Source organism: Giraffa tippelskirchi, chromosome 10 (assembly GCF_054371585.1).
Source record: "Giraffa tippelskirchi isolate mGirTip1 chromosome 10, T2T-mGirTip1v1.2.pri, whole genome shotgun sequence".
NCBI classification, from domain to species: domain Eukaryota; kingdom Metazoa; phylum Chordata; class Mammalia; order Artiodactyla; family Giraffidae; genus Giraffa; species Giraffa tippelskirchi.
The window spans coordinates 156,276,659-156,303,536 of NC_137284.1; the positions used below are offsets into that span (position 1 = coordinate 156,276,659).

Here is a 26,878-nt window from a genome sequence, read left to right on the forward strand (position 1 = left end):
CTAGTATGTAGAAATCATCTTTGTAAAGATAAACTGTAATTCATTTGCTTTACTGAGGTTTCTATAGAGAAGGCATTCAAGAAAATCTTGACATTATTATTACTACCAAATGCCATGTAATATACAAAAGGTAAATATACTTAAACCTTGGTCTAACATTACTTAAACAGTAGAATTTATTAAGAAGTATCTGTCTTGGTATTAAAATATATATTCACTGCACAATAGGCTAATATGTGGATTCCATGCTGACTTACTGTGGTTTGGCATGATAAAGCCACCATAAATCAAATCTCTCACTCGATGAAACTTCCGTACAGGATTAAAAGAGGCCCAGCCCTTTAGAGAATTCTAATGGATGTTCAGATTTCGCAGCCAGTCTAAAGGCTGCTTTTCAACCAAGCAGATAATGGGAAGTACAAAGCTAAATTTCAGATTTAAATTAAAAAACTACCTCCAGCGGGTCCCTCTGTTTCTATCCACGCTCCTCCCTGAATACCTACAAAGGATCCCTCCTTAATGATGCCCAGCCTTGGCTCCTAGCTATGCTATTCCTGCTGACTGCTCTTTTGCCCTCGCTGTACCAAACCCAGCAAGACGGGTCTCATTAAAGACAATGATTTCATAGTCCTGAAATTACAATTTTAAAAATGGCTCCATTTCAGAAAAGGGTATTGTGATTACAGAGGGTGAAATCCAATGTTGCAAAAGAAAGCAATCTTGAAGTTATTTTCTTGTGATTTAATTCAAATCATCTAGTTTAAGGTTCATTTGTTCCACGTTTCTCCATAATTTGCAAAGAAATAATGGTCGAATTTAAGCAGGAACAGATCCTTGCCTTAGTTAATTTCAGGCATTCCTTTTGTGCGTTTTCTGTCCAAAGACAAAGATTTGGGAGGTAATACTTCGTGGTGAATGGTGGCCCCACTGAAGGGCAGAGGCTCGGGCACTGCTCCTCATTCATCCCAGCCTCATATAAAGACTTGCTGCAGGTTCTCAGTACATGTGTACCAAACAGAATGGGTAACACTTATAGTAATACGGCATATACTGGTATCAAAATTAAGACAGAAAAGAATGTTTTAATTAACATAGTAGATTATAAACTGGAGAGAAGAGGACCTATGAAATTAAAACATTTCATGTATAAGTAGAACACTTTTTTCCTGTTATTAGAAAGATTTTTTTAACACTCAATGTTGCTTACCCCTCCAAGTTTCAATCTTATGTTCCTCTAATTCGTAAATCTGTACCTAGAAATAAGGAAAACTTTTATTTGCAAATGTTAACATATTCAAGATAAGGAAAAAAGGAAACTACTATTTCATAACTACCGCTGAGTCCCATAATTCAACAGATGGAAACAAGCGGGGTGGTTCAGAAACAGTAGAAATATAAATGAGAGACATAAAGCGTGCTCTGCATTTCTTTGAAGACAAATTTTGTATAAATTTAAAACATAAACCAACACGATATTATTAATTTAATTTGCAAATCTGTGATACACTTTAACATTTAAAACTTATACGATACTTTATAGTTAGTATAAAACTTATACTAACTACAAATTTAAAACTTATATAAACACACACTCCTTCTTAGGATATATAAGATTTTTAGCCTCTCTAGTTTAAAAAGGGCAGTTGGTTAAAGCATGCTAATTAAGTTGCTGGATCAGGTTATGCGGGACCAGGCAGGCGACTTCGCAAAGGTAGAGAGGGTTTGATAGCAGCCAGTCACCTGGAGTCGTCAGCACGTGCATCACTGCATCTTGGCTGCTGCTTTTGGTGAAAATACTTAAGGTCTCTGAATCTGCGTCCCTCCCTAAACAACGGGGTGGAAGGCTGTCCACACTAGCTTCTGTGAGGTCTATGTGAGGCAGCCCGGGGCAGAAGGCCTCCCCGCCTCCTGCAGCACTCGCTACCCGGCGGGGGCGGGGGCGGGGCGCTCCTGGAGCTCTGCCGCAGGAATGCCTGGCCTCTTTCTGAGCTCCCAACCCAGCCTGGCAACACTGAGACAGTCCTGTGCAGAGCCGCCACCAACCGGCGGGTGGAAGCAGACTCTACAAAGCTTATCATGGGGATGTAGGGATGAACAGAGGTCAAAGGTCAGACCCGGAGACCTTTAGGAGGCAGATTTCAGCCAGGCTCTGCCTGCCCGGTGGACTTCACGTCAACCCCAAAAGACAAACTCAAGTAAGGGCCCGGAGAAGAAAAGAGCTTCTTCACATTTCTGAAACACAGAAAGGAGACGGACGGGGTGGGGCCCACGGTGGGGCCCACCCGGCAGCCGGGGGCTAGGGGACTGACAAGCTAGGGTGGGCTCCGTGTCGGGGGGAAGAGGCCAGGGCAGCACTGATGGTTTAAGCAGCGGGCCCACGAGACGGCACCAGAGTCAGATGCAACAAGACCGAGCGTCGGGGAGGTCGGGTCTCGAAACGGTGACTGTGGGGACGGAGGGGGCCACTGGGAGAAAAATAAAAAGGTTTAGAGAAGAATGGAGGAGGGGAGATAGAGGAGGATGGACAAGTAAGAAGCCCCCCACCTCCCGATGCTGATGCTAGATGACCGAATGACAGCATCCGGGACACAGAAGAAGATGAGGAAGGAATCAGCTTCCTAAACGAGGAACATGAGCCTCTGGCTTTCACAGTTGTAAGCAGAACATCCTGGTCTGTCTCCGGCAGTTCTGAGGTGAAGCCTGGGCCCATCAGAGGAGGGCCCTCCCTGCTTTCTGCCTGCACAACCCCTCGGGGCTCTAGCTGCGGTCCTCAGCATGGACATGCTCAGGTAACACGGAGGTCTATTATGAACCGGGGCGTTTGGCCCCAGCACGATGGGAAGGTGTATACAGTGTACAAGGTATAAACACACGTAAGACAGAGTCACTACCTCTAAGAATGACCTAACAAGAACCTCAGATACCCCGACGACAGCGCTTCTTGACCTTGGCACGGCGGACGTTTTAGGGTGTCCTGTGCACGGTGTTCGGTAGCATCCTTGGCCTCTGCCCGCTCCACACCAGTAGAACCAGCCCACCCTTTCCCCAGCCAGGAGACGTAATGTCCCTGGGGGAGGCAACATCACTCCCACTGAGAGCCCCTGCCCTCGGCGAAATCAGAACACAACATGAAAAGTGCCACTTGAGTGATTCGTGGGGTCGCTGAAATGTGGACGCATCCGCTCCAGGGGGACAACAGGGAGCTCACCACGGCAGAGGGGGTGCCTGAGGAGGGTTCTGGAAGACCACAGCGTCAACCAGCAAGGACCAAGGGCCTGACGGAGAATGCCCCTGGAGGGCGTGGATTCGGATCTCCAAAGAAGAGAAGCCACGGGGCAGGAGGGCAGGGGAGTCTGGGGGAGGAAGAGAGAGGAAGAACAGAGTGGACAGGTTGGCAGGAGAGGAGAAGCAAGAGGGACCGCCACTGCCCTGCGTGAGCAACACCCCGGCCGGCTCTGGGGAAGGCAAGGAAGAAGCCAGTGACCACTGCTTGAGAACAAAACTGGGCTTTAAAAAAAAGGCTATCTGGTATCTCCACTTGTGTAAATACAGTGGTTAAGAGGAAAACTAGCTGCTGTGGCTCTCATCATCAGGAACAGTTCTTTCTATAACAGACATAAAAATGATAATTTAAAATTTCCGTTTCCAGTTGGCGAAAAGTCAGCCTGGAAAATCTTTCAGAGAAGCTACAAAATCTTTCACAGTCATAGTCCCCGTCTCACTGAAAAGAAGCATCCAGAAATATAAGTTTTGACAGTAAGATTGGAGGTCACCCCAGGCAGAATTAGTGAATTTAAGATGGATCAACAGATATTATCTGAAGATCCCTGGCGCTAAAGACTGAGACCTATGGGACAGGATCAAGTGGTCTAACATACAAGGAATCCAAGTCCCAGAAGGAGAGAAGAGAAAGAGTGAGATTAAAAAAAATGGTTTTTTTAAGAAACAGCAGCCCCCCCAAATTCCCAAATCAGGTAGAAAAGCAACTTAGAAGATCATGGAAACTCAACATACCCGGAACAGGATAAATACAAAAACACATGGTAGTTAACAGCTGAAATCCAAAGTTAAAGAGAGTGCCCTGAATCATGAAGAATTGGAGCCTTACAAAGAGGAGACAAGGACAGCCATTTCCAATGACTTCTTATCAAAAGCACTGGGAGGCAAAGGACAACAAAACTACACCCTCAAAGAGCTAAAGAAAACAAACAAAATCAGTTCACTCAATCTCTATAAAACAGCAAAGCTGTCCTTCCAAAATCAAGACCAAAAAAAAAAAAAAGATGAAATAATGACATTGTCAGACAAACAAAAACTGAGATAATTCGTCACTGATGTGGGCCACACAAATGCCGGTGGGTGTTCTTCACATGCAATAAAAACAGATGGTGACTCAGATCCACAGAAAAGAACAGAAGATGGTACCTGTGTGGGTAAATATAAAAAACTAATTTTTTCCCCTTTTACTCATTTTGTTTAAAATAAAAATGAGAGGGGCAGATTAAATGGGAGTATACTTTCTACATTAACACCAATATTAACTCTAAATGGACTGTGGTAAGTTAAAATTGATACTGAAACGCATACAGCAACCACAAGACAACAAAAACCGTGCAAAAAGGTATGCCTGAAATAGCCACAGCGCTCTACCGGCCCTGATGGAGTGGATGAGACCACACTTAGTCTCCTGCTACAAATGACCAGAAATGGGAAAAAAATACGTGGAGCTGCTTTCAGACATGAGACAACAGGCGGGGCAGGTTGGTCGCCCCTGAAAGAAGGGAAGCAAACAGCTCTGTGACCGCCAATGTCCTGCTTTAGAGGCATCGGGACCTCGATGCGGGCAGCTGACCCCTAGCGGAGCATGACATCACACTGAGCTGAGGAGACAGAAATCAAAGTCTAGACAGAATGAGCCAAGTGGGACTTGCAGGACAGACCACTAGACAAAGAGTGTGTCTGGGGGGGGTGGCGATCTAGAAAAAGAGGAGAAGGCTTCACAGAGCTTTTGAGTTTCTGACTGAACGCTAAGCAGGCATGCACGGGATGATGCTATGCGAGCCCAGGCAGACGTACCCTGAAGGACATTTGCCTTCCAACCGCAGGGTGGAAACTCCTTGCCGAACAACCAGGGAAATCCATGGAGATCCCTGAAGTATTAGTGGAGCTAAACCAGCCAGCGTAACGATTAACACTCTGACAAAGCTTAAAAGCAAGCCTTGAAAGAAGCACGTGAAAAGATACTCAACATCATTAGCCATCAGGGAAATGCAACCCAAAATAACAACTGGGTATCAACTCACACACACTAGAATGGCTGTCATCAAAGAGAGAGACAGTCACAGGTGTCAGCGAGGGTGTGGAGAAATTGGCACACTACACACTGCTGGTGGGAAGGTGCAATGCTGCAGCCACTGTGGAAAAGAGCTAAGTACAGGTCACAGTGTTACCCAGAAATTCTGCTCCTAGGTCCATACCCTTTTTTGGGCTCCAACATCACTGAAGATGGTGATTGCAGCCATGCAATTACAAGACACTTGCTCCTTGGAAGAAAAGTTATGACCAACCTAGACAGCATATTAAAAAGAAGAGACGTTATTTTGCCAACAAAGATCTGTATAGTCAAGGCTACGGTTTTTCCAGTAGTACTATATGGATGTGAGAGTTGGACCATAAAGAAAGCTGAGCGCTGAAGAATTGATGCTTTTGAACTGGTGTTGGAGAAGACTCTTGTGAGTCCCTTGGACTGCAAGGAGCTCAAACCCTTGCAGTCAATCCTAAAGAAAATCAGTCCCGAATATTCATTGGAAGGACGGATGTTGAAGCTGAAGCTCCAATACTTTGGCCACCTGATGCAAAGAGCTGACTCATTAGAAAAGACCCTGATGCTGGGAAAGATTGAAGGCAGGAGAAGAAGGGATGACAGAGGATGAGATGGTTGGATGGCATCACCGACTCGATGCACATGAGTTTGAGCAAGCTCTGGGAGTTAGTGATGGACAGGGAAGGTTGGAGTGCTGCAGTCCATGGGGTCGCAAAGAAGTGGACACAACTGAGCGACTGAACTGAACTGAAGTGAGGTCTATACCCAAGAGAAATGAAAACAGATATCCACAAACACCTGTATGTGACTGTTCATAGAAGCAGTATTCCTAATAGCTGAAAAGTGGAAACCATTTAAATGTCTATCAACTGATGAATGGATAAGTAAAATGTGATATAGCCATAAACTGGAATATTATTTGGCAACAAAAACAAAGGCAGTACTGATGTGCTACAACATGGAGGAATCTTGAAAACACTACATTATGAGGAAGAAGTCAGTCACAAAGGACCACATATTGTGTGATTCCATTTACATGAGGTGTCCAGTATAGGCAGATCTACAAAGTAGCTTAGTGGTTGCCTAGGGTTGGAGGTCATGGTGGACTGGTGGTGTGTCACAGCTAAGAGGTGTGAAGTTTCTTTCTGGGGTAATGAGAATGTTCTAAAATTGACTGTAGTGATGACTGCACAACTCTGTGATATACTAAAAACCATTGGACTGGATACTCTAAATGGGTGAAATATAAGATACACAAATTATATCTCAACAAAATTGCTTTTAATAAAGGATCTTCAAGTAATTTAACTGCCTGCCCAAAGTCCAATACTCTTTAAAGGAAGACAATACAGACATTCAGTCACGTAATATTGTAATTATAATATTCATAATATTATAATATATGCTATATAATATTCAGCGTTCATTAAGAATTATTAATTTGCAAGAAGCAGAAATGCGACCCATGACGGGAGAAAAACCAGTCACTAGAATCAGACCCAGAATAGAGATGATGGAAACAGATTCTGATACTTATATATCAGATATATAACTGACATAATATATTCAAGGTTTAAAGGAAAATACAAACATTACAGGGAGAGAAATGGCAAATATAAAAAAGACCCAAATGGAACTCCTAGAACAGAAAACATACTATCTGAAAGGAAAAAAAAATAGTAGGTAAGATGTCGTGGAGGAAAGGAACCAGGGAAATGAAGACATAGAAATAAAATATATTTGAAATAAAGCCCAGAGAGGAAATACTGGGAAAAATGCTACAAAACAAGAGAGTGTCAGGTGAGTAACTAGCATCCTAGAAAGTGGAGGAGGGGACAGAAAAATACTTGAAGAAATGGTGTCTAAGAGAATGGAGAAAAAGAATATGATGATCTCAACGGCTGCAGAACGCATCTGACGCAATTCAATATCCATTCATGAGAAACACTTTTGGCAAACCTGAAAACGGAGCAACATCCTCAAAGTGATAAAGGGCCTCTATGAAAGAACTATAGCTGACACCAAAAGTAACAGTGAAATACTGAATCCTTTCCCTCTAGGAGGGCACACAAGGCAAGGAGGTCTGCTTTCATGATGTCAGTGCTGTACTGGAGGGCTCAGCCAAGGAAATAAAGCAAGAAAAACAACAAAAACCAAACAAGCTTGCAGAATCACGAAAATCACAGTGTTAGATGAAGGCCACATGTGGGTTTCCAACTACGCTCTTATAAAACAGTGGGACTGGATCAGGGAGTTCTGTCACTAAAATTAGCCAGTAGAAAGACGACAAAATTGAATTTCTCCAACTTTAATTTTCTTTAGAACCACAGTGTCCATATAGTCCTTGTTATAGAATTTTGGGAGTAACTACAAGAAACTGCATGAACATCCACAGGCCTGGAAGGTAAACCCTGTGTCAGCTCATCTACTGTGAGACTTCACTGGGCACAGCCGTCTGGTCCAAATGCATACGAGTGGCCTCCTTCATTTATGTGTCCAGGCAGATCTCAATGCTACAGCATGCCCATAATGCCATTAAAGACCACAAATTTAGTGAAATTTATAGTAGGGGCTTTCCTGGTGACTCAGTGGTAAAGAATCTGCCCGCCAATGCAGGAGATGCAGGGTTCAATCCCTGGGTCAGGAATGGAGAGGGAAATAGCAACCTACTCTAGTATTCTTGCCTGGAAAATGCCGTGAACAGAGGAGCCTGGCGGGCTACAGTCCATGGGGTGACAAGACAGTCGGACACTACTGAGCAACTAAACAAACAATAGACTATCCAGGCAATAAACGGGGGCTTCCCTCGTGGCTCAGACGGTGAAGAATCCGCCTCAATGTAGGAGACCAGGAGACCCTGGTTTGATCCCTGGGTCAGGAAGATTCCCCCAGAGGAGGGCACGGCAACCCACTCCAGTATTCTTGCCTCGAGAATTCCATGGACAGAGGAGCCTGGCGGGCTACGCTTCATGGGATCGAAAAGAGTCAGATGCGACTGAAGCTACTTAGCACACAGGCAATAAATAAGTACACAGAATCCCACTAATCTGAGGATTTCTGAAAGCTGAATAAAGAGGCTATTTTTTTATGTTTCTGAGACTACTTTCTTCAAGCTTCAAATATCAGACTGATTTACACTGAGGTTTCCTGCACACATATATATGAAAGTGAAAGCTGCTCAGTCGTGTCCGACTCTTTGCGACCCCAAGGACTGTACAGTCCATGGAATTCTCCAGGCCAGAATACTGGAGTGGGTAGCCTTTCCCTTCTCCAGGGGATCTTCCCAACCCAGGTCTCCTGCAGTGCAGGCGAAATTCTTTACCAGCTGAGCTACAAGGGAAACCAAAGAACACTGGAGTGGGTAGCCTATCCCGTCTCCAGCAGATCTTCCCGAGCCAGGAATTGAACTGGGGTCTCCTGCATTGCAGGCAGATTCTTTACCAACTGAGCTATCTGGGAAGCCCTATACATATGTATGTGTGTGTGTGTATTTGGAAAGATCGACTACCAGCACTGCCAGCCCAGTACCAAAAAAAACACACAAAATCTTAAAACACACACACACGAACAGTTCTATATACATGCATAGACATGTATACATAGCTCCACTTACTTGACGTAAGGATTTCTGGCACTTACCATGGGTGATTTATAGTATCTATGTAGTATATTAATGAAATCTGTAATTGTTAGCATTCCTGGAAGAAAGAATTACATATTAAATATAAAACTATGAAAACATTAAAGGAAGATTTCAGGTGATAAGCAAACCTGAAGTATTTACTAGAAAACCTTCTAAATTATACTATAATGATTACCAGCACAGCTTAATATATCATTTAAAACTATTAACCTGTTAATTATCTACCCCAAACTAAAATATACAAATTTAACTGAAGTTAAAGCCTAATAGTATTTAATGGAATTAATCACAGTATTTGGCAATTCACTGAGAGAAAACTTTCTGAATGTTACAAAAACATCATGAAAGACTTGCATCTGCACACAAATAATTTTGGATACTTTAGGATAAGATCAAGTATACCATAAGCTCCAGAGACATGACACTTTTGGTAGCACGTGGATGGTTTTCTGAGAATCCTTCTAAAAACAATGGCTTTCTCAGGCACAATTTATGAAGGGCCCACTGAGTGCCGGACACCAGGACTACAGGGATGAAGACACGGACCGCTTCCCTGATGAAGATGCAGCCCGAGGGAAGGCGGACACAGGGAGTCGTTTCAAGGCCATGCAGGGCCTACTGAGAGGGGCCAACACCCACAGTCCACTGCGACTCCTAAGAGGACACATTACGGAGCCTAGATGCTGTGAGTCAGCGGTAGTTTTAATAGCGTAACAATGATTTAGCACAGGCATCAACCATGTCTCCATCATTTCATCTGCCGTGTCAGAAAGACGTCCACCCAGGAGGAAACGGGGGTGGCCTGCCACGGGAACCCAGCAGAGCTGCTGACGAGTAGAGGGCGGGCTCAGGCCGGGGACCCCGTTCCTGGGGCTCACGGGACCGGGAAAAGCCCAGAGGAACCTCTGGAGCCAAAAAGGTGCTGGATGAAAAGAAACCCAGTACGGGTTCATAAATGTTTTGAATTTATTAGCAGCCCCACCTCACAGGATGTAAAAAGTAACGGTGTTCTTTAACTTGGTAATGTGTTTACGAGGCTGGGTTCCAACACCACAGGCGTTCAGATTTCCCCCCAGGCCCGCACTGCTTACCTACAAAACTTTGTTTTTTACTCTCCCACAGAGGTGCTGCTCGAACACCATTGGCGACTAAGGCAAAGAAGGCCTTTTTAACCTAAGACAAGAGAAACAACACACATTTTTAGTCATACATATGCAGGGAGAAAAATACCCTCAACTATTAGGTTGGTGCAAAAGTAACTGTGGTTTTGCATTGTTGAAATTTGCCATTTGATACTGGAATACATTCTTAAATGTGGTTACATTATACATCATTTTAATGCGCCTTTCTCGCTTTATGTTTTTTTTGCTAATGACTTATTACTTGCTGTGTATTTTTACGTTTATTTTAGACTATGTAAATGATGTTAGACAAAAAGCCAGTTCGAGCAATTTCTTGAATATCTGAGTTCAAAATAGGTTGTAAAGCAGCGGAGACAACTCATACCATCAACAATGCTTTTGGCCCAGGAACTGCTAACGAACATACAGTGCAGTGGTGGTTCAAGAAGTTTTGCCAAGGAGATGAGAGCCTGGAAGATGAGGAGCGCAGTGGCCAGCCATTGGAAGGTGACAGCGACCCATCAGAGCAATCATCGAAGCTGATCCTCTTATGCGAGAAGTTACCAAAGAACTCAATGCTGACCATTCTGTGGTCATTCAGCATTTGACACAAATCAGAAAGGTGAAAAAGTTCCATAACTGGGTGCCTCAAGTGCTGACCAAAAATCAAAAACATCGTCGTTCTGAAGTGTCATCTTCTCCTGTTCTACGCAACAACAACAAACCATTTCTTGATCGGATTGTGATGTGCGGTGAAAAGCGGATTGCATACGACAACTGGCAATGACCAGCTCAGTGACTAAACCGAGAAGAAGCTCCAAAGCACGTCCCAAAGCCAAACTTGCACTGAAAAAAGGTCATGGTTACTGTTTGGTTGGTCTGCTGCACGTCTGATCCACTACAGCTTTCTGAATCCCGGAGAAACCATTACATCTGAGAAGCATGCTCAGCAAATTGATGAGATGCACTGAAGGCTGCAAGGCCCGCAGCCGGCACTGGTCAACAGAAAGGACCCAATTCTTCTCCAGGACAAAGTCTGACTGATGTCACACAACTAACACCTCAAAAGTTGAACGAATTGGGCTATGAAGTTTTGCCTCAAACCGCCATATCCACCTGACCTCTCGTCAACCGATTACTACTTCTTCAAGCATCTTGACAACCTTTTGCAGGGAAAGCGATTCTTCAATCAGCAGGAGGCAGAAAATGGTTTCCAGGAGTTTGTCAAATCCCAAAGCACGGGTTGTTATGCTACAGGAATAAACTTCTCACTGGCAAACATCTGTCGATTGTAATGGTTCTTATTTTGATTAATAAAGATGTATTTGAGCCTAGTTATAATAATTTAAAATTCATGGACTGAAAATGCTAATTATGTTTGCACCAACCTATTAAAATATTCAACCTAATCTTACCAGTTATCTTCAACATTAAGTTTTGTAAATTTGGTTAAGTTAAAACTAACCGAATGTATTAACATAAGCAATATGCTTCTCTATTACATTGCAAGGTATACAGGAATTGGAGATTATTTTTTGAAACAATCAGTTAACCTCAAAAATTTTTTTCTTGTATCTGAAGTGTCTTGAATACACACAGACTTTATATAATTAAAACTACATAAAAGAATTAAACTTCAGAGTTTAATCTCTTTTATAGAAAGTGAAAGAGAAGTCGCTCAGTCGTGTCTGACTCTTTGCGACCCCGTGAACTGTAGCCTTCCAGGCTCCTCTGTCCATGGGATTCTCCAGGCAAGAATACTGGAGTGGGTTGCCATTTCCTTCTCCAGGGGGTCTTCCCGACCCAGGAATCGAACGCGGGTCTCCTGCACTGCAGGCAGAAGCTTTACCCTCTGAGCCACCAGGGAAGCTTTATAGATGGTGATTAATTCATTTGAAAACACTAAAGTTGTAGCAAAGTACTTGAAATGAAAATCTGTTTTTCATATGTTTAATAACAAAACATCAAGCATACCTCCTTCATTTTCCTGATGGTGAGAAAGAGAAGGAATGAAGGACATAATATACAAACATTTTTATGTATTTGTGAGACGGACACCCACCACTGTATGCCCGTCGCAGGTTGGGTCTTGTTCAGAGTAGTTCACATGCTGAGTCTTTCTGAGCGCCCAGGACAAACACCCTCCCAGATACCATGGCAGGGAAAGATGGTGGTAGAAGTGATGACTTACTAAGAGCCACAAGGTCATTGCTGACAATGGCCTCTAAATACAGAGAGCCAAGGGCATCTGGAAAATGGCTCAATTTTACCGATAACTGAAGAAATGAAAATTAAAGCAAATTAAAAATATCATTGATAGCTGCTAAATAAGCCAATATTTTTAAGTTACAGCACCTAATACAGATGTGGCTGTAAAACCACCGGTGGCGTCATGAATTGTTAGAATAGTTTCTGACCCACAGCTTGTATCAAGAATCACAAAAATACTGTTTGTGTACCAGTTTTTTCTCTGTAGAGTTAGTTATACGAAAATTTCAGGAGTAGGATTCCTGAATCAACGATGTTCATTGTGGCATTATTTCTACTACAGAAAACTGGAAAAAGATCTGCCTCCCGCAAACTTGTTAAATACTGGCATACCAATGAGAAAAAAAAAGTACCAAATAGTATAACTGTGAAGACTGTGTTGAAGTAGGAAAAAAAAAGGTTTATGGCAGTGAAAATGCAGACTATAAAATTATGCATTATAATTACATAAAACATGTATTTAAACAGAAAAGATCAAAGAAGAGCAAAAAAAAATTAAACTTCTATACTAAGGAGTTGAAGCAGTGAAAGTGTATTTCTCGAAAAAATTTTTTATTCTGTGGTATAGTTAATCTTTTTAACCAAGAAAGACAAAGGCTCTTTTTTCATCCACTATATTCCCCAACTCCTTGTTAACATAACAGTGAAAAGAAATGGGAGGATTACAGGAACCTAGAGCTTCGTGTCAGAGGAAGAGTAATGGATTGGGACCGGCTTCTGCCTTTATTTACTGAACAAGAGTGACTAACGGAGGTGTCTGGCTCATCAGAACAGGAGCCGAAAGACGGCTGGTGCTAAGGGGGGCTCTCGTTGGCTGTTTCCCACACTTGTCTGGGCTGAGCCTGGAGCTGTCCTCAGTACAGTAGGGTCTCCATCAACCTCCTGGACAGACAGGCAGGGGACTTGGGGAGAGGAGATGACCAGAGCCAACCCAAGGGCACGAGGGTCGAGCAGGAACTGAACGGCATCCACAAACTGGTAAGATGGTTTTTGGACCACAGCTTGTATCAGGGATCACAAAATATTCACAGTGTGTGGAACTGAACGGCATCCAGGGGTGGTGAGCGAGGGTGAATGGTTTATTTCTACCTGGACCATGGGAATCTGGGAATCCTTGACGGTGGGCCTAGAAAATATCATCAAAGGATACGGGGGAAAGTCACGGACAATTAGATTCTGAAACACACTAGACATCTGCTTAGCTTGTTTTTCTAACTGGCTGGAGTAGGCAGGGAGTGGGGGCACTTTTAAAACCACAAACTGCTCATTGTTTTCTCCAAAATAAAGAGATTTAGCACAGAAAAACCAGTATAAAAATCATTCATGAGGATCATTCATGTAAGACTGAGTGACCACAGCCATTGAAAAGACATTCATTCCAGAAAGTTCTCGTTTGGCCATGGTGAAATAGCTGAAAACAACTACACAAGTTGGACATACCGTATGTAAACCCTGATGGGAAAGTGCTGGCAGGCACCACACAGGCAGGATTCAAGGAGCTATAATTATTGAGAGAAAAGACACGGACTGAGCTCCATAATCTTTCTGGAATTTTTTCCAAAGGCATTTTTCCAATCATCTTCAAATCAGTGAATTTCAATAGAAAACTGTAATCTATCGAAAAGAGTCAAATAAAACAAGGGCAGGAAACATACCAAGAAAACCACACCCAGCACATCTCAAGGAAGATGCTAGAAATCAAAGGCAAAGAGAAAATCAACCAGAGGGAAAAAGGACATTAACTTTCAAAGAAGCAACAAGTGCACAGATGGGGACACCAACAGAAGCAGGGTCTGACTCTGAAGACTGAAGACGGTGACTGTCCTTCCAGAAACAGGAAACATCTCGCTTTTCCTCAATAACTTCTCTGCCTGACCTTTACCTACAAGCTGTTAGGAGTTAGTCGCTCAGTCATGTCTGATTCTTGCGACCCCATGGACTGTAGCCCACCAGGCTCCTCTGTCCATGGGATTCTCCAGGTAAGAATACTGGAGTGGGCAGTCTTTCCCTTCTCCAGGGGATCTTCCCAATCCAGGGATCGAACCCAGGTCTCCCCCATTGTGGGAGGATTTTTTTCCAGCTGAGCCACCAGGGAAGCCCAAGAATAATGGAGTGTGTAGCCTATCTCTTCTCCAACGGATCCTCCCAACCCAGGAATTGAAGCAGGGTCTCCCACATTGCAGGCAGATTCTTTACCAGCTGAGCCACCCAGGAAGCCAGATGCTGAGGAAAATGTTGGGAGTGAAGTAGAGGCACCTCCCGCTGCCTTCAGGGGGCGAGGCTGCAGGACCAACCAGACTGACTTCGACTTTTCCTTGGCTCAGGCCCTCCGCCCTCTCTGAGCCCCGACATTCTCAGCCACACAAGGGGCTAACACACAACATTTTCCTCACAAGTGCATGGGTTTGTTTGGGTTTTTTTGGCCATGCCACATGGCTTGCAGAATCTCAGTTCCCCCACCAAGGACTGAACCTGGACCTTCGGCGGTGAAAGCCAGAGTCCTGACCACTAGCCCGCCAGGGAGTTCCCGCAAGTGACTGGACGAAGCAGACTTGCTGTGAAGATGTTCAGCAGTAAGAGTCAAAAAGGAAAAAAGTTTTTAATTTTCCAGTCTCTACAAACCAGACCAGAAGCAGAGAAAGATTTATTGTCTTGACTTCAGCCACACAGACTGACTGTTGACATGTTGACACATCACGGAGGGTGGGGGCCACAACTCGCCCCTCCAGAGACGGGACAGAATCCCCCGGAGTGGACAGGACGTGCTTAGCAGCCCCTGAGGGGGACGCATGTCAGTGTCGCCAGTCAGCAGTCCTGCCTGTCCCTCCTCTGGCTTGGCCACAGCTCCTGCACCATCAGAAGACCTTCTAAACCTGGCTTCCTCAGTACCGCGTGTGCGGAGTTCTTTGGAACTGTACTTAGAAAGCTTCACAACTACAGATGGCACCGGGCGTCACCAATTACCAAACAGAGACAGGATAAAAGCGGATGGGCACAATCGGGTTCCAACATTCAGGGAAAAACATCAGGGGCCTTGAGTACCTTTGAAACATTTCTTTCTTTTTACCTGATAAGCAATTTACTTAAAACAGATACCAATTAAAAAATTTGTATTTTAATAGGCGTGGAGGAGAGTCAGGAGTGGTGGGGGAGAGTCAGGTGTGGAGAGAAGCCCAGGACTGGAGGCTCCGGATGCCTGGGCGGGGGCGGGTCTGAAAACAAGCAGGGAGATTGTTTCAAATCAGATCATAACGGCATCAACCATCAAAGGACTATTTTTTCCGGAGAAACTGCGTCAGAATTAAAATGCACAAAGATGAACACTTGGGCGCTTCCGATGGAAAAGACGGCCGGCCTGACTCCTGAGTGAGCCCCACCAGGCGGAAGCCCCACGTGAACAGCGTGTCCCTCCAGCTGTGGGTGCTCCCTCTAGCTGGGCGCCGCTCGGCACAGCCCTGGACACTGAAGCTGTACAAGTCTGACACCCAGGTCACTAGACAGGTGAAGAACACAGAACAAAAGGGGATGTAATAAGAATGCTAAAGATCAATTCGGGGCCCACGATCTCCTGGCTGAAGTTCCAGAAGAAAGGAAAGAGCAGGAAGATGACCTTGGAAGAAATAGCACGATGAACACAGATCAAGTGAGAGGTCAGGCCCGAAGGCCCATCAGGTGCCGGCTCACAGAGGAAAACCCTACAACCAGGCACGGGGCACAGAATTCGGGAGCCCTCGAGATAAGGAGAAAACCGCAAAAGCGTCAGAGGGGGAAAAGAAATCACACATCAAAGACGGAGATTAAAGAAGAAAAAAGCACAACAGCTTTCTCTTCAGCAACACTGGCAGCTAGAAGTAGTGGAACAATGCCTTCAAAATTCTAAATACATATTATGGAATTCTGTACATAGTCTACAGATTGAGTGCAACGAATGTTTAACTTTTCAAGTAACTACTTTCTCATGTATCTTTTCTTGGGAAGTGCACCTACGTTTGAATCCTCCTAGTGCCAATATGACTCATTTGAAAAGACCCTGATGCTGGGAAAGATTGAAGGAGGGAGGAGAAGGGGATGACAGAGGATGAGATGGTTGGAAGGCATCACTGACTCCACAGACATGAGTTTAGGTAAACTCCGGGAGACGGTGATGGACAGGGAGGCCTGGTGTGCTGCAGTCCACGGGGTAGCAAAGAATCAGACACGACTGAGAGATTGAACTGAACTGAACCCCAATATGACCCGGCTTCCCTGGTGGCTCAGTGGTAAAGACTCCACCTGCCAATACAAGAGACACAGGTTTGATCCCTGGGTCGGGAAGATCCCTTGGTGAAGGGAATGACAACCCACTCCAGTATTCTTGCCTGGAGAATCCCATGGACAGAGGAGCCTGGCGGCTTACAGTCCATGGGGTCGCAAAGAGTCGGACAGGACTTAGTGCCTGAACAACAGCCACCCCCAGTGTGATGGAGCTGAACGGGGTTAGAGGAGGTCATCAGGGTGGGATCACTGTCCTCATGAGAAAGACTTAAAGTGGTCTTGCTCCCCAGGCAACTGTCTGCAAGCCAGGAAGACAGGCCTCATCAGCCAAGAGGACTTGAAGCCGGGAGAAATGAAGCCTGCTGGTCTGCGGGGTTTTGTCACGTAGCCCTAGTGGACTGAGGCAGGAAGCTCCGGGGGAAAGTGCTCCACCAAAACAGAGGGAATTAATGAACAGCACAGAAAAGCCTGTGTTCAGGTTATCAGGAGGGGGTGGAGGTACTGACGGCATGAAGCAGTGAGAGTCTCCGGTGATGGTGACGACTGAGGAGGAGACGCAGAAGCAGCAGGGGTGGGTCTTCGGGGGGCTGTAAGCCTGCGGGCCCAGCCTGACTGCACAGGAAATCCTACTGAGAGGTTAGACGGTGGGAAAAGCCTTAGGTGATCAAAGAAAATTAAAAACGGAAGGATTTGAAGCTCCAGGAATAACAGTGAACTGAACAAATAGGAAATGTAACCGCGGTACAACATGACACAGTCAGATGCGTGAAAACACCCCCTGAGATATGGTTAATGGGGGTGGTGGGGGGGCGCGGGCAGTGAGGGGAGGAAGGAAGCCACAGAGGAACAAAGTACCCAGCTGCCAAGTTAGGAAGAAGAAAAGTGCCTTAAAGTGAATGACTCGAGGGAAGGCGGCAGTGAAGGCCAGGCCTAACAGCTGAACTGCTGTTTCTGGGAATACGACGAGGGGGCGAGGAGGAACAGACTGCTGTGTGTATGGAAGCCGTTTTGCACCGCGTAAAGCCCACTGCCTGCACTTTCTGTTACCAGTCCGCCGGCTGCTGTGTGAGCGCCCCACCCCCCGCCCCATCGGATCACCCTCACACCGCACTTCTGACCACTTAAGTCTTTTCTGGAATACCGATACGCTCTGATTCCCATTGTTCTGGACAGCAGGGACTTATTAATTAGTCCCAGGGATCATTTAGCTCATTGAGGAATCTTTCTGGATATCGGTCATTATTTTCTCTCTCTCTCTCTCTCTCTCTCGGCTTCAAGTCATCTGTTAATTAGATGATGCCATCAATAAAATCAATATTCAAGTCATTGCTCCAAACGCTGATGGGCTTAGAGAAAGAACCTTAAGGCATCCAGCAATTTCTTAGCTAGGCTCCCCCAGAAAGCAGAGCCTGGCCTGCCCGTGGCTGATCTGAGAAGACGACCCCAGGAGTAGGAGTGACACAGGCCTGCAGGGAAGAGGGGGGCGGGTAGTCAAGCTGGCCTGATGGGTCTCGATTCCCCTGGGGGTCTTCTGAGGACTGTCCTCCTGGAGGGGGAGAGGCAGGGGTGCTTACCCACCTGCTCGTCCCCCACTGGTTCCCCTTGCAGGAGGCAGAGTTGGCTGGAGTGACAGGTGGCCTGGTCCCTGAGGGGAATCCAAAACAACCAGGAGCCTCGCTCCAGGGAAACTGAGATTTCACTGATGTTCTTTGAAGGTCCATCAGTTCAGTTGAGTTGCTCAGTTGTGTCCGACTCTTTGTGACACCATGGACTGCAGCACGCCAGGCCTCCCTGTCCATTACCAACTCCTGGAGCTTGCTCAAACTCATGTCCATTGAGTCGGTGATGCCATCCAACCATCTCATCCTCTGTCCAAAACAAGCCATTAATTCTCTGAGCTGCCTAAATACGCTTCTGTATCTTATCCATCAGGACGCTGTGCCAGGCTCTGTCAGCCCCCAGACTGGCCTTTCCTTCATGGTATTACCACATCTACGAATGATCCAAAGAGGAAATTGAGTTCCTCGCCCTGACTTTCTGGGGTCAAGCCACAACAGGTTTCTAGAGACTACTACTTTTATTAATAATTCGCTCAAACACCTTACTTGGGATGGACACCGCGTGCCCCATTGTTTTTTGAGGAATCTTGTTTTGCCTCTCACCTCTGGCCTCAGGCATCAGGCCTCAGACCTGCTCTCCTGGTCTCCACAATTCCTCCAACACCACTGCACAAGTTGGGGCCAGAAAGCAAACAGGCACCCTCCTACAGTCTCCACACCTACCCTGGACTTAGCTTCTTCTAATCACCATTTATTGCACTTCTTCCATTTTGAATATCATTGTCCTTGACGATGAAAAAGCACAAAATGAGCGGAAACATTTCTCTTCCTCTTTATTCTCTTCCTGCAGCATGAATTTTGGGAACAGGCTGAATCCTTATCTTCCTTGTCTCTAAGTAGGCAAGTGGGGCTTTCCCGGTGTTGTTGTTGTTCAGTCCTTAAGTCGTGTCCAACTCTTTGCAACCCCAGGGACTGCAGAACACCAGGCTTCCCTGTCCTTCACCATCTCCAGGACTTAGTTCAAACTCATGTCCATTGAGTCAGACATGCCATCCAACCATCTCATCCTCTGTCGTCCCCTTCGCCTCTTGCCTTCAATCTTTCCCAGCATCAGAGCCTTTCCCAATGAGTCAGCTCTTCATATCAGGTGGCCAAAGCACTGGAGCTTCAGCTTCAGTTCTTCCAATGAATACTCAGGGGTGATTTCCTTTAGGATTTTGATCTCTTTGCTGTCCAAGGGACTCTCAAGAGTCTTCTCCCACACCACAGTTTGAAAGCGTCAATTCTTTGGTGCTTAGCCTTCTTTATGGTCCAACTCTCACATCTGTACATGACTACTGGAAAAACCATAGCTTTGGTTATACAGATCTTTGTTGGCAAAGTAATGTCTCTGCTTTTTAATACGCTGTCTAGGTTGGTCATAACTTTTCTTCCAAGGAGCAAGCATCTTTTAATTTTGTGGCTACAGTCACTGTCCACAGTGATTTCGGAGCCCCCCAAAATTAAGTCTGTTACTATTTCCACTTTTTCCCCATCTACTTGCCATGAAGTGATGGAACTGGATGCCATGATCTTTGTTTTTTAAGTGTTGAGTTTTAAGCCAGGCTTTTCACTTTCCTCTTTCAGTCTCATCAAGAAGGACAGTTTAGAGGTCAGCATTTACCCTGTCAGTTACCCAGGTAACTTACATCCAATTAATGCCAATTTATGTTATTTTTCTATTCAACAACTGCTGTGGTTTCTGTGTTCTGATTGGACCCCAACGGATCAGAAATGCACCAGGGAGAGTTTCGGGGACCAAGGGTTTGAGAATGGGCTCATGTCTTGGGGCCTGAAAACAGTGCTGAGCTCTGGGTCAGTGGGGCCCAGACCCCGTGGCCCTGGGCAGGAAGCACTGAGAGGGAACCAGGGTGCCCCATGACCGTGGCGCCCCCGCCCCAGCCTGCAGTTGCCAGAGGAGAGCTGGGGCCCGGGATGGAGTCCCTGCGGTGAAAGGCACGTGGGTTCTGGTGTGGGCAGAGTCCTGCCAGGGCTGGGGCTCACACAGGGGACCCTTGGTCACTGAGAACCTGACAGCCTCTACAGCAGCCCCCAAAGAGCCCTTACCTTGCAGCTTCTGGGCTGAGATTTCCTGAATCAAACACACAGTGTTAATTCTGCAGGGGATGGAGCGTCACCACCCCAGAGGTCACCATCTCTCTGCATCTCGGATGTGAAAGCCTGGGCGCTGACTTGGCTCAACCCCAGAACCCAGCACAGCAACAGGGCTGGTGTCAGAACCGCCTGTCTTGGCTTGCAGGCCCAGGAAGAAGTTTTCCTGTGCAGATGCCCTGCACGTGTGGGGTCACTCATTCCCCAGACAACCGCAGCCACCCCCCACCGCCCTGAGACCTGTGTCAGACTCCAGCCTGCCCCAGCGAGGGCCTCACACGTGGGGACAGGGACAGGGCTTCGCCACTTCGTATCTGCAGAAACCTGGAAAGTGAGTGTGGGAACCGCTTCTAGAGAACGTGGGATTTGGTGGAGTTAACGGCAGTGTGGATGTGATGTCTAGGGCAGCTACTGGGAAGGCTCAAAAGCTTTCCGAGTTGATGGCCTTGAATGTAGGCCATTGCGGAACACCAAGATGCCAGAACGCTGGTGCTCCAAGGACAAAGAGTGAACCCACGGGCTTATGGAGGTTTCAGCACGTGCGCCTGTGCACCCAGCCCCTAGCCACCTTCCCCAGCAGACCCTCCCCGGATCTGCGCGCGGGGACCTTCCACCCTGAGAAGCTGCATGCTGGCGGCACTCTTCAGTCAAGTGGGGCGAACAGTCTGCCGGGGGACAGACGGAGTCTCAGCCAAGGTCAAGCCCCGGAGCTCAGGGGTCTGCAGGCCACGCTGACTACCCCTGAGTCCTCGAATGGGGCACTGGGGTCCCTACTCTGACTCTCGGACCCACAGGGCGCAGGATGCTATGGCCAGGCAGGCGCCCCTTGAAACCACAGGTTGGCAAGCCAGGGGCAGCAGGATGTCCCCGGGGAAGTGCAGAGACGGAGGTGCTGACCATCACACTCCGGGGGGAACCTGTCCATGTGGGTGGATTCCTGCGACTCCAGACCAAGCATCTCGGGCCCTGCAGCTGCCACCTGCGTGTGTGTTCTCTCTGCACCGATATACTCGGCCCCCGAGGTGCAGGCCGCCTTGGCGGGCACAGCCCACTTCCCACGCTCTCTGACTCCACCATCCGCAGAGATGCTGACCTGCCCCCAGGCCTCATGTAGCGCACGGTGACATCGATGACACCGGGCTGACTGGTCTGATGGGCAGGGAGGAGCAAGGCTTTATAGATGCCTCAGAGTGATGTCTGCAAGCCAGAGGGGTCAGGGTTGGGGGGTGGGCAGTGGCCTGGAGTGTCAGAGACCCCCCACCCCGTGAGACTCCGCCTGCCCCCAGCTCCCCGCCACCCTCTTGGGCCTTCGGAAGAACACGCCCCCGTCTGAGTGCTGCTCTGACCCGTGCACTGAGTGACCAGCGACAGTGGTCTTCAGAGGGCCCAGAGCAGGACATGGCTCTGTAGCAGGGTGGGCCCCTCGTCCACCCGGGCCTGTGACCCCCAGAGGCAGAGCTGGGGCCGCTGGATGAACGGCCCAGCAGGCACCAACAGGAGAGTCAGTGGTTTGGAGCAGGAAAAAGATTTCAAAAAAACCCCACACCTTCTGCAGGTCATTATTTTCCTTTTGAGAAGTGGCTCCTGGGTTCCTACAGGGCCTGGTGGGGGAAGAATAACTCAGCTGAAAGCCGAGGGACCGTGCAAGCCCAGTGCCCACCCCGAGAGGGTGGCATCAGGCCTGTCCAGCCCGAGTGCTGGCCCTTCCACACCTCCAGCCGTGGAACCATCTAAGGGAGGCTCCTGCCCTCCAGGGAGTAGTGGGGAGCCGGGCATCACCTCCACCTTAGTCACACCAAAGTCAGGAGCTCGTGGCAACCGCTGACCTTGAGGGAGAACCAGCTGGCCCAAGGAGCGGGACTCTGGGACGTGCACTTGGCTTCCAGGGCCCCAGGAGCCAGGCGCTGCATGTCGGTGGACATGAGACACACGGACACAACACATGGGAGGCATCACAGCCCAACCCGCGGGAGGCCCGTGGCCTCACAGAGGCCGAGAGCACAGGCGCCAGGGGCGGGGGCCCTCCAGCCCCGCCCTTCTCATGCCTCTCTAGTCGCCTCCGTTTTTTGTGACCCCCGTTTTCAGTTCACGGGTGGACGGCTGACCCTGGCTCCCCAGACCAGCAGTGTCTTTCATACCCTCAGAATGACTTGATCGGAATACACGTCTTTTTTTTAACCGAAACACATTCTGGACAAACTTCTCCCCGTCTCGACAGCTCTGTGCTGCCCTACCACGGGTACACTGGGCACTGTCCAGGCTGCAACCTTTCAAGGAGGCTGACAGTCGCGTGGTCCCGGGGACGGACATGCTGCAGCCCCCCAGCCTGCTTCCCTCGCCCTCGGGACGTGTCCACCGCCACCATGCAGGCTGCGTCTAGACAACGGTCTGCTTAAGTCTTTCAAACACATAATTAACTTGGCTGTCACCAGTGCCGAAGTGTCACCCCCATTTCCATGGTAACCCGTTTTAGCTCCTTGGAAGCGGGGAGCCCACAGGACTCGTGACTTCCATGGGACGAGGCTCAGGCAGCTTCTCTTAATCAGGGGGGTGACAGTCACTGGATTAGTGACCTCCGAAGATTCATAAAGCATCACAATTTTCACGTATCACTCACTCTGGCTAAATTCTATATTTAGAAAAGAGTCCAGTTCATGACGAGGGAAAAGCTGAGTAAGAATAAAACTGGCAGTAGGCTGGACCCGGGATCACTTGCTTTCCTGTTGCTGGAAAACCTCTGGTCAGGCCTTTGGCGGACGAGTGAGGGTGAGATGGGGGTGATCCACTTCTTTATTTGGGGAATTCAGAATTCCCAGCTACTTTACTATTGCAGTCTGTAGTTACAAGGGTAGAGAAGGTTTCCTGAAGTTACCGTCTGCTTCCCTAAGATCCTGCCTCTGGATACCCCTCTGTCCTCCTTGAGTCAAGGAATCAGAGCTGGAGAAGGGGCCTCAAAGGGTGCCTGGGCCCAGGTGAATTCGGCAAAGTCACAGGGTATCAGGCCAATTTACAAAAAAATCAGAAACAATTGGAAAATAAAATTAAGGACAAAGCGATTTTCACATTCCTGAGAATTCTGGGCACTGAGGCCAAATGCAGGCAGAGTGGTCCCCCAGAGCCCAGGTGTCCTGGGGGGAAGAGCTGCAGGGCATCCCCCAGGGGCCCACAGACCGAAGGGCTGGGCAGGGCTCCCAGGACCACGCTGGACGAGGAGTCGAGGACCCAGGGTGAACGTGCTTGCCCACTGGGGTCCCACCAAGGGAAGGAGCGGTGGTCTTCACCTGAGAGCTGCCCCTGGAGGACCTCGGCCCCTCCCTGCTCTCCCTGAGTTCCTCAGGGGCTCCTTGGGGGGGACTCCCTCATAAAGCGCTGACAGCCGTGAATTCCTGGCTCGGCGGCTAACTTTTGGGGAACCCAAGCGAACGTAATCCTCTTGGTAAAGATTTATGCATAAATTTAAATGCACACATGTATACATGTGTATGCACACATGTCTTATTACACTGGATGTAATTTGATTATACTGAATATATTATTTGGAACTTTTCACATACAATTGTAAGTCATATTGGTACAAAACGAGCTACAGTAAGCACAATTTTAATACTATAATAATCGGGTTCAAATTTTCTGCTGAAAGAGATCAACAGTTTTCTCTGAAGAGATTATCCACCTGAGTAATTTTTTTCTTTATAACCGAAGTTTTTTCAACTTGATTATGCTCCATAACTAACACAGGCCATCAGGATGTGCTGAGGAGGGACTGAGATCGATACACATCAGAGAGACCTGAGTTCAGATTCCACCCCATGACCTCCCCGGTCAGTGGACCAAGTTCTCAAATTCTAGAATATGAGTAAACTCTAGATAACTAGTTTCCTTATCTGTTAAACAGTGCATTCCTTAGAAGACTGCTGTGATGAATGAGAATTCAGACGGTAAACCTCAGCACAGGCCCCAACATGCAGAAAGGACTGGGTCCAAATTACCTGACAAAGCAGCCATCGAAATAACATAGCCCAAACTCAGGGAAACGGGGCTTACTCACTTGTAATGTGGTATCAAAGACGACAAGCTTGGAGCTGGTTGGAACGATGTCGTAACACTTGTGTGACCTCATGAATCGCATGTAAACACCACTTTCTGAGTCTTCTGCTGAAAAGGAGAAAACAAGGCTAGTATCAGTGATAAATAAAAAAGAACTTCCTCTATCAGGAGTATGCATGAAAAACCTATTGCTAACACATTTAATGGTAAATAAGAAAATGTTTTTCCCTATAAAAGCAAGAAGCTCATGCGCTGCTGTCCTTGCTGATGCAAGAAGGCAAGGGAAGAAATGAAGACTCTGGGCTGAAAAGGAAAAAGCAAAACTGTCTTTATCTGGCGGACTATATGATTTTCTACATAGAAAATACCAAAGAATTACAAAAAGCTCCCAGATCTAAAAAAAAAAAAAGTTTAGCAGGTCACAGACAGCAGAATAAGTAAAAAACCAAAAAAACCCCACACACTACTGTATTTCTACATACTAGCAAGGAACAACTGGAAATTTGAAAAAGTTAAAGGCATCATTTATGATGAATGGAAATAAGGAAATGGAAATAAGGATCTACATAAGGAGACCTGAAAACAGTAACTGCATGAACAAATACGCATAACGAACAAATATGCATAACGTCATCTCTATTATTTCAACTCCTGTAGAAGTTAATTGACAACTGGCAAAGGAATGACAAGGTGCTGGATGCCAAAGCTCTGGCTGGCTGGTGGCCCAGTGCCCACTGCCTGCAAGGACCTCACTCCTATCTCCTGGTCCATGCACAGGGCACACCTCCACACCGCTCAGCCCACACCAACCTCTAAATTTGGGGAAGATTTAGATTACCTGGATAATATCCAGGGAGAAAAAAAGCTGCTTTATTATTGTTGTTTGGTAGCTAAGTTGTGTCTGACTCTGTGATCCCACTTACTGCAGCACACCAGGCTTCACTGTCCTTCACGCTCTCCCAGTTTGCTCAAACCCATGTCCATCGAGTCGGTGACGCCATCCAACCATCTCGTCCTTGTCGTCCTCTTCTCCTCCCGCCTTCAATCTTTCCCAGCATCAGGGTCTTTTCCAGTGAGTCAGTTCTTTGCATCAAGTGGCCAAAGTGTTGGCGCTTCAGCTTCAGTCCTTCCAATGAATATTCAGGACTGATTTCCTTTAGGATTAACATGGTTTGATCTCCTTACTGTCCAAGGGACTCTCAAGAGTCTTCTCCGACACCACAGTTCAAAAGCATCAATTCTTCGGTGCTCAGCCTTCTTTATAGTCCAACTCTCACATCTGTGCATGACTACTGGAAAAAATTTAGCTTTGACTAGATGGAGCTTTGTTGGCAAACTGATGTTTCTGCTTTTTAATATGCTGTCTGGGTTTGTCATAGTTTTCTTCCAAGAAGCAAGCATCTTTTAATTTCATGGTTGTAGTCACCATCCGCAGTGATTTTGGAGCCCAAGAGAATAAAATGTGTCAATGTTTCCATTTTTTTCCCCATCTGTTTGCCATGAAATGTTGGGACTGGATGCCATGATCTTAGTTTTTTGAATGCTGAGTGTTAAGCCAGCTTTTTCACTCCCCTCTTTCACCTTCATCAAGATGCTTATTAGTTCCTTTTTGATTTCTACCTTAGGGTGGTGTCATCTGCCTATCTGAGGCTGTTGATATTTCTCCCGGCAATCTTGACTTCAGCTTGTGGTTCATTCAGCCCAACATTTCACTTTATTACACATACTAATTAGCAAGATGGGGCTTCCCTCATGGCTCAGTGGTAAAGAACCCTCCTGCCAATGCAGGAGACATGGGTTTGATCCCTGGGTTGGGAGGATCCCCTGAAGAAGGAAATGGCACCCCTCTCCAGTATTCTTGCCTGGAAAATCCCATGGACAGAGAAGCCTGGTGGGCTACAGCCCATGGGGACACAAAGAGTCACGACTGAGCGACTAAACAATGAAACAGAATTAGCAAGATGAGAGTTAAACGTGTAAAGCGGCGTGATAGGAACCAGGTTCCTTGACTGTGTCAAGAAGCCTCTTATTCTATTTCCGACTGTGGTGAACAGAGTCCATGCTGGTTGGTTTGCCAATTTCATGATAAGCTATTTAGTGAGCTCCTCCCAAACCTCTGTTCCCAATTCTGACCTCTCTTCGGGGCACTGTAACTCGTAATTCAAACGCCCATCTTTCCCATCACCTCCGGCACAGCCCCCTTCTCCCACGTCTGCCCTCCTGCTTGTGGAATAAAGTCAGCCGACTCTGGCTGGCATTCAGGCTTCCGGGCTTGGCTTCTCCGTGACCTTGCTTGCCCGTTTCCTGTTCTGTTCAGGCACACAGCTCTCTCTGCCAAGCTCCTCGCAGTCCTTAATCTCACGTTCTGGCAGTCGTTCCTTCTGCCCTAATGAAAACGTCCTGCTCTCCATTTCCTTGCTCCATTTCAAATGCCGTCTTCTCCACAAGGGCCTGTCTGAGTGCCTGTTTCTGTGCTGCGATCCCCGTATGACAGGAAGTGACCTCATTAGAT

General features: G+C 47.0%; 1 protein-coding gene across 26 annotated transcripts in view; it reads right to left on the minus strand.

The window, feature by feature from the left end:
• Nucleotides 1-26,878, minus strand: part of PRKAG2 (protein kinase AMP-activated non-catalytic subunit gamma 2) — a 299,855-nt gene that overhangs the window by 15,643 nt on the left and 257,334 nt on the right. For 13 of the 26 annotated variants that reach the window (XR_014066504.1, XM_081533504.1, XM_081533506.1 and 10 more), the window contains 4 exons: nt 24,368-24,474; nt 10,058-10,139; nt 8,963-9,021; nt 1,208-1,253 (listed from right to left, as the gene is read on the minus strand). Coding sequence is in view for 25 of the 26 variants with exons in the window: in XM_081533504.1 (XP_081389630.1) it covers nt 1,208-1,253; nt 8,963-9,021; nt 10,058-10,139; nt 24,368-24,474 (294 nt within the window). In the remaining variant the exon portion in view is untranslated. Of the gene's footprint in view, nt 1-1,207; nt 1,254-8,962; nt 9,022-10,057; nt 10,140-24,367; nt 24,475-25,204; nt 26,856-26,878 lie in introns of those variants that run through there. The other 13 variants (XM_081533505.1, XM_081533507.1, XM_081533523.1 and 10 more) reach the window with 4 other exon arrangements.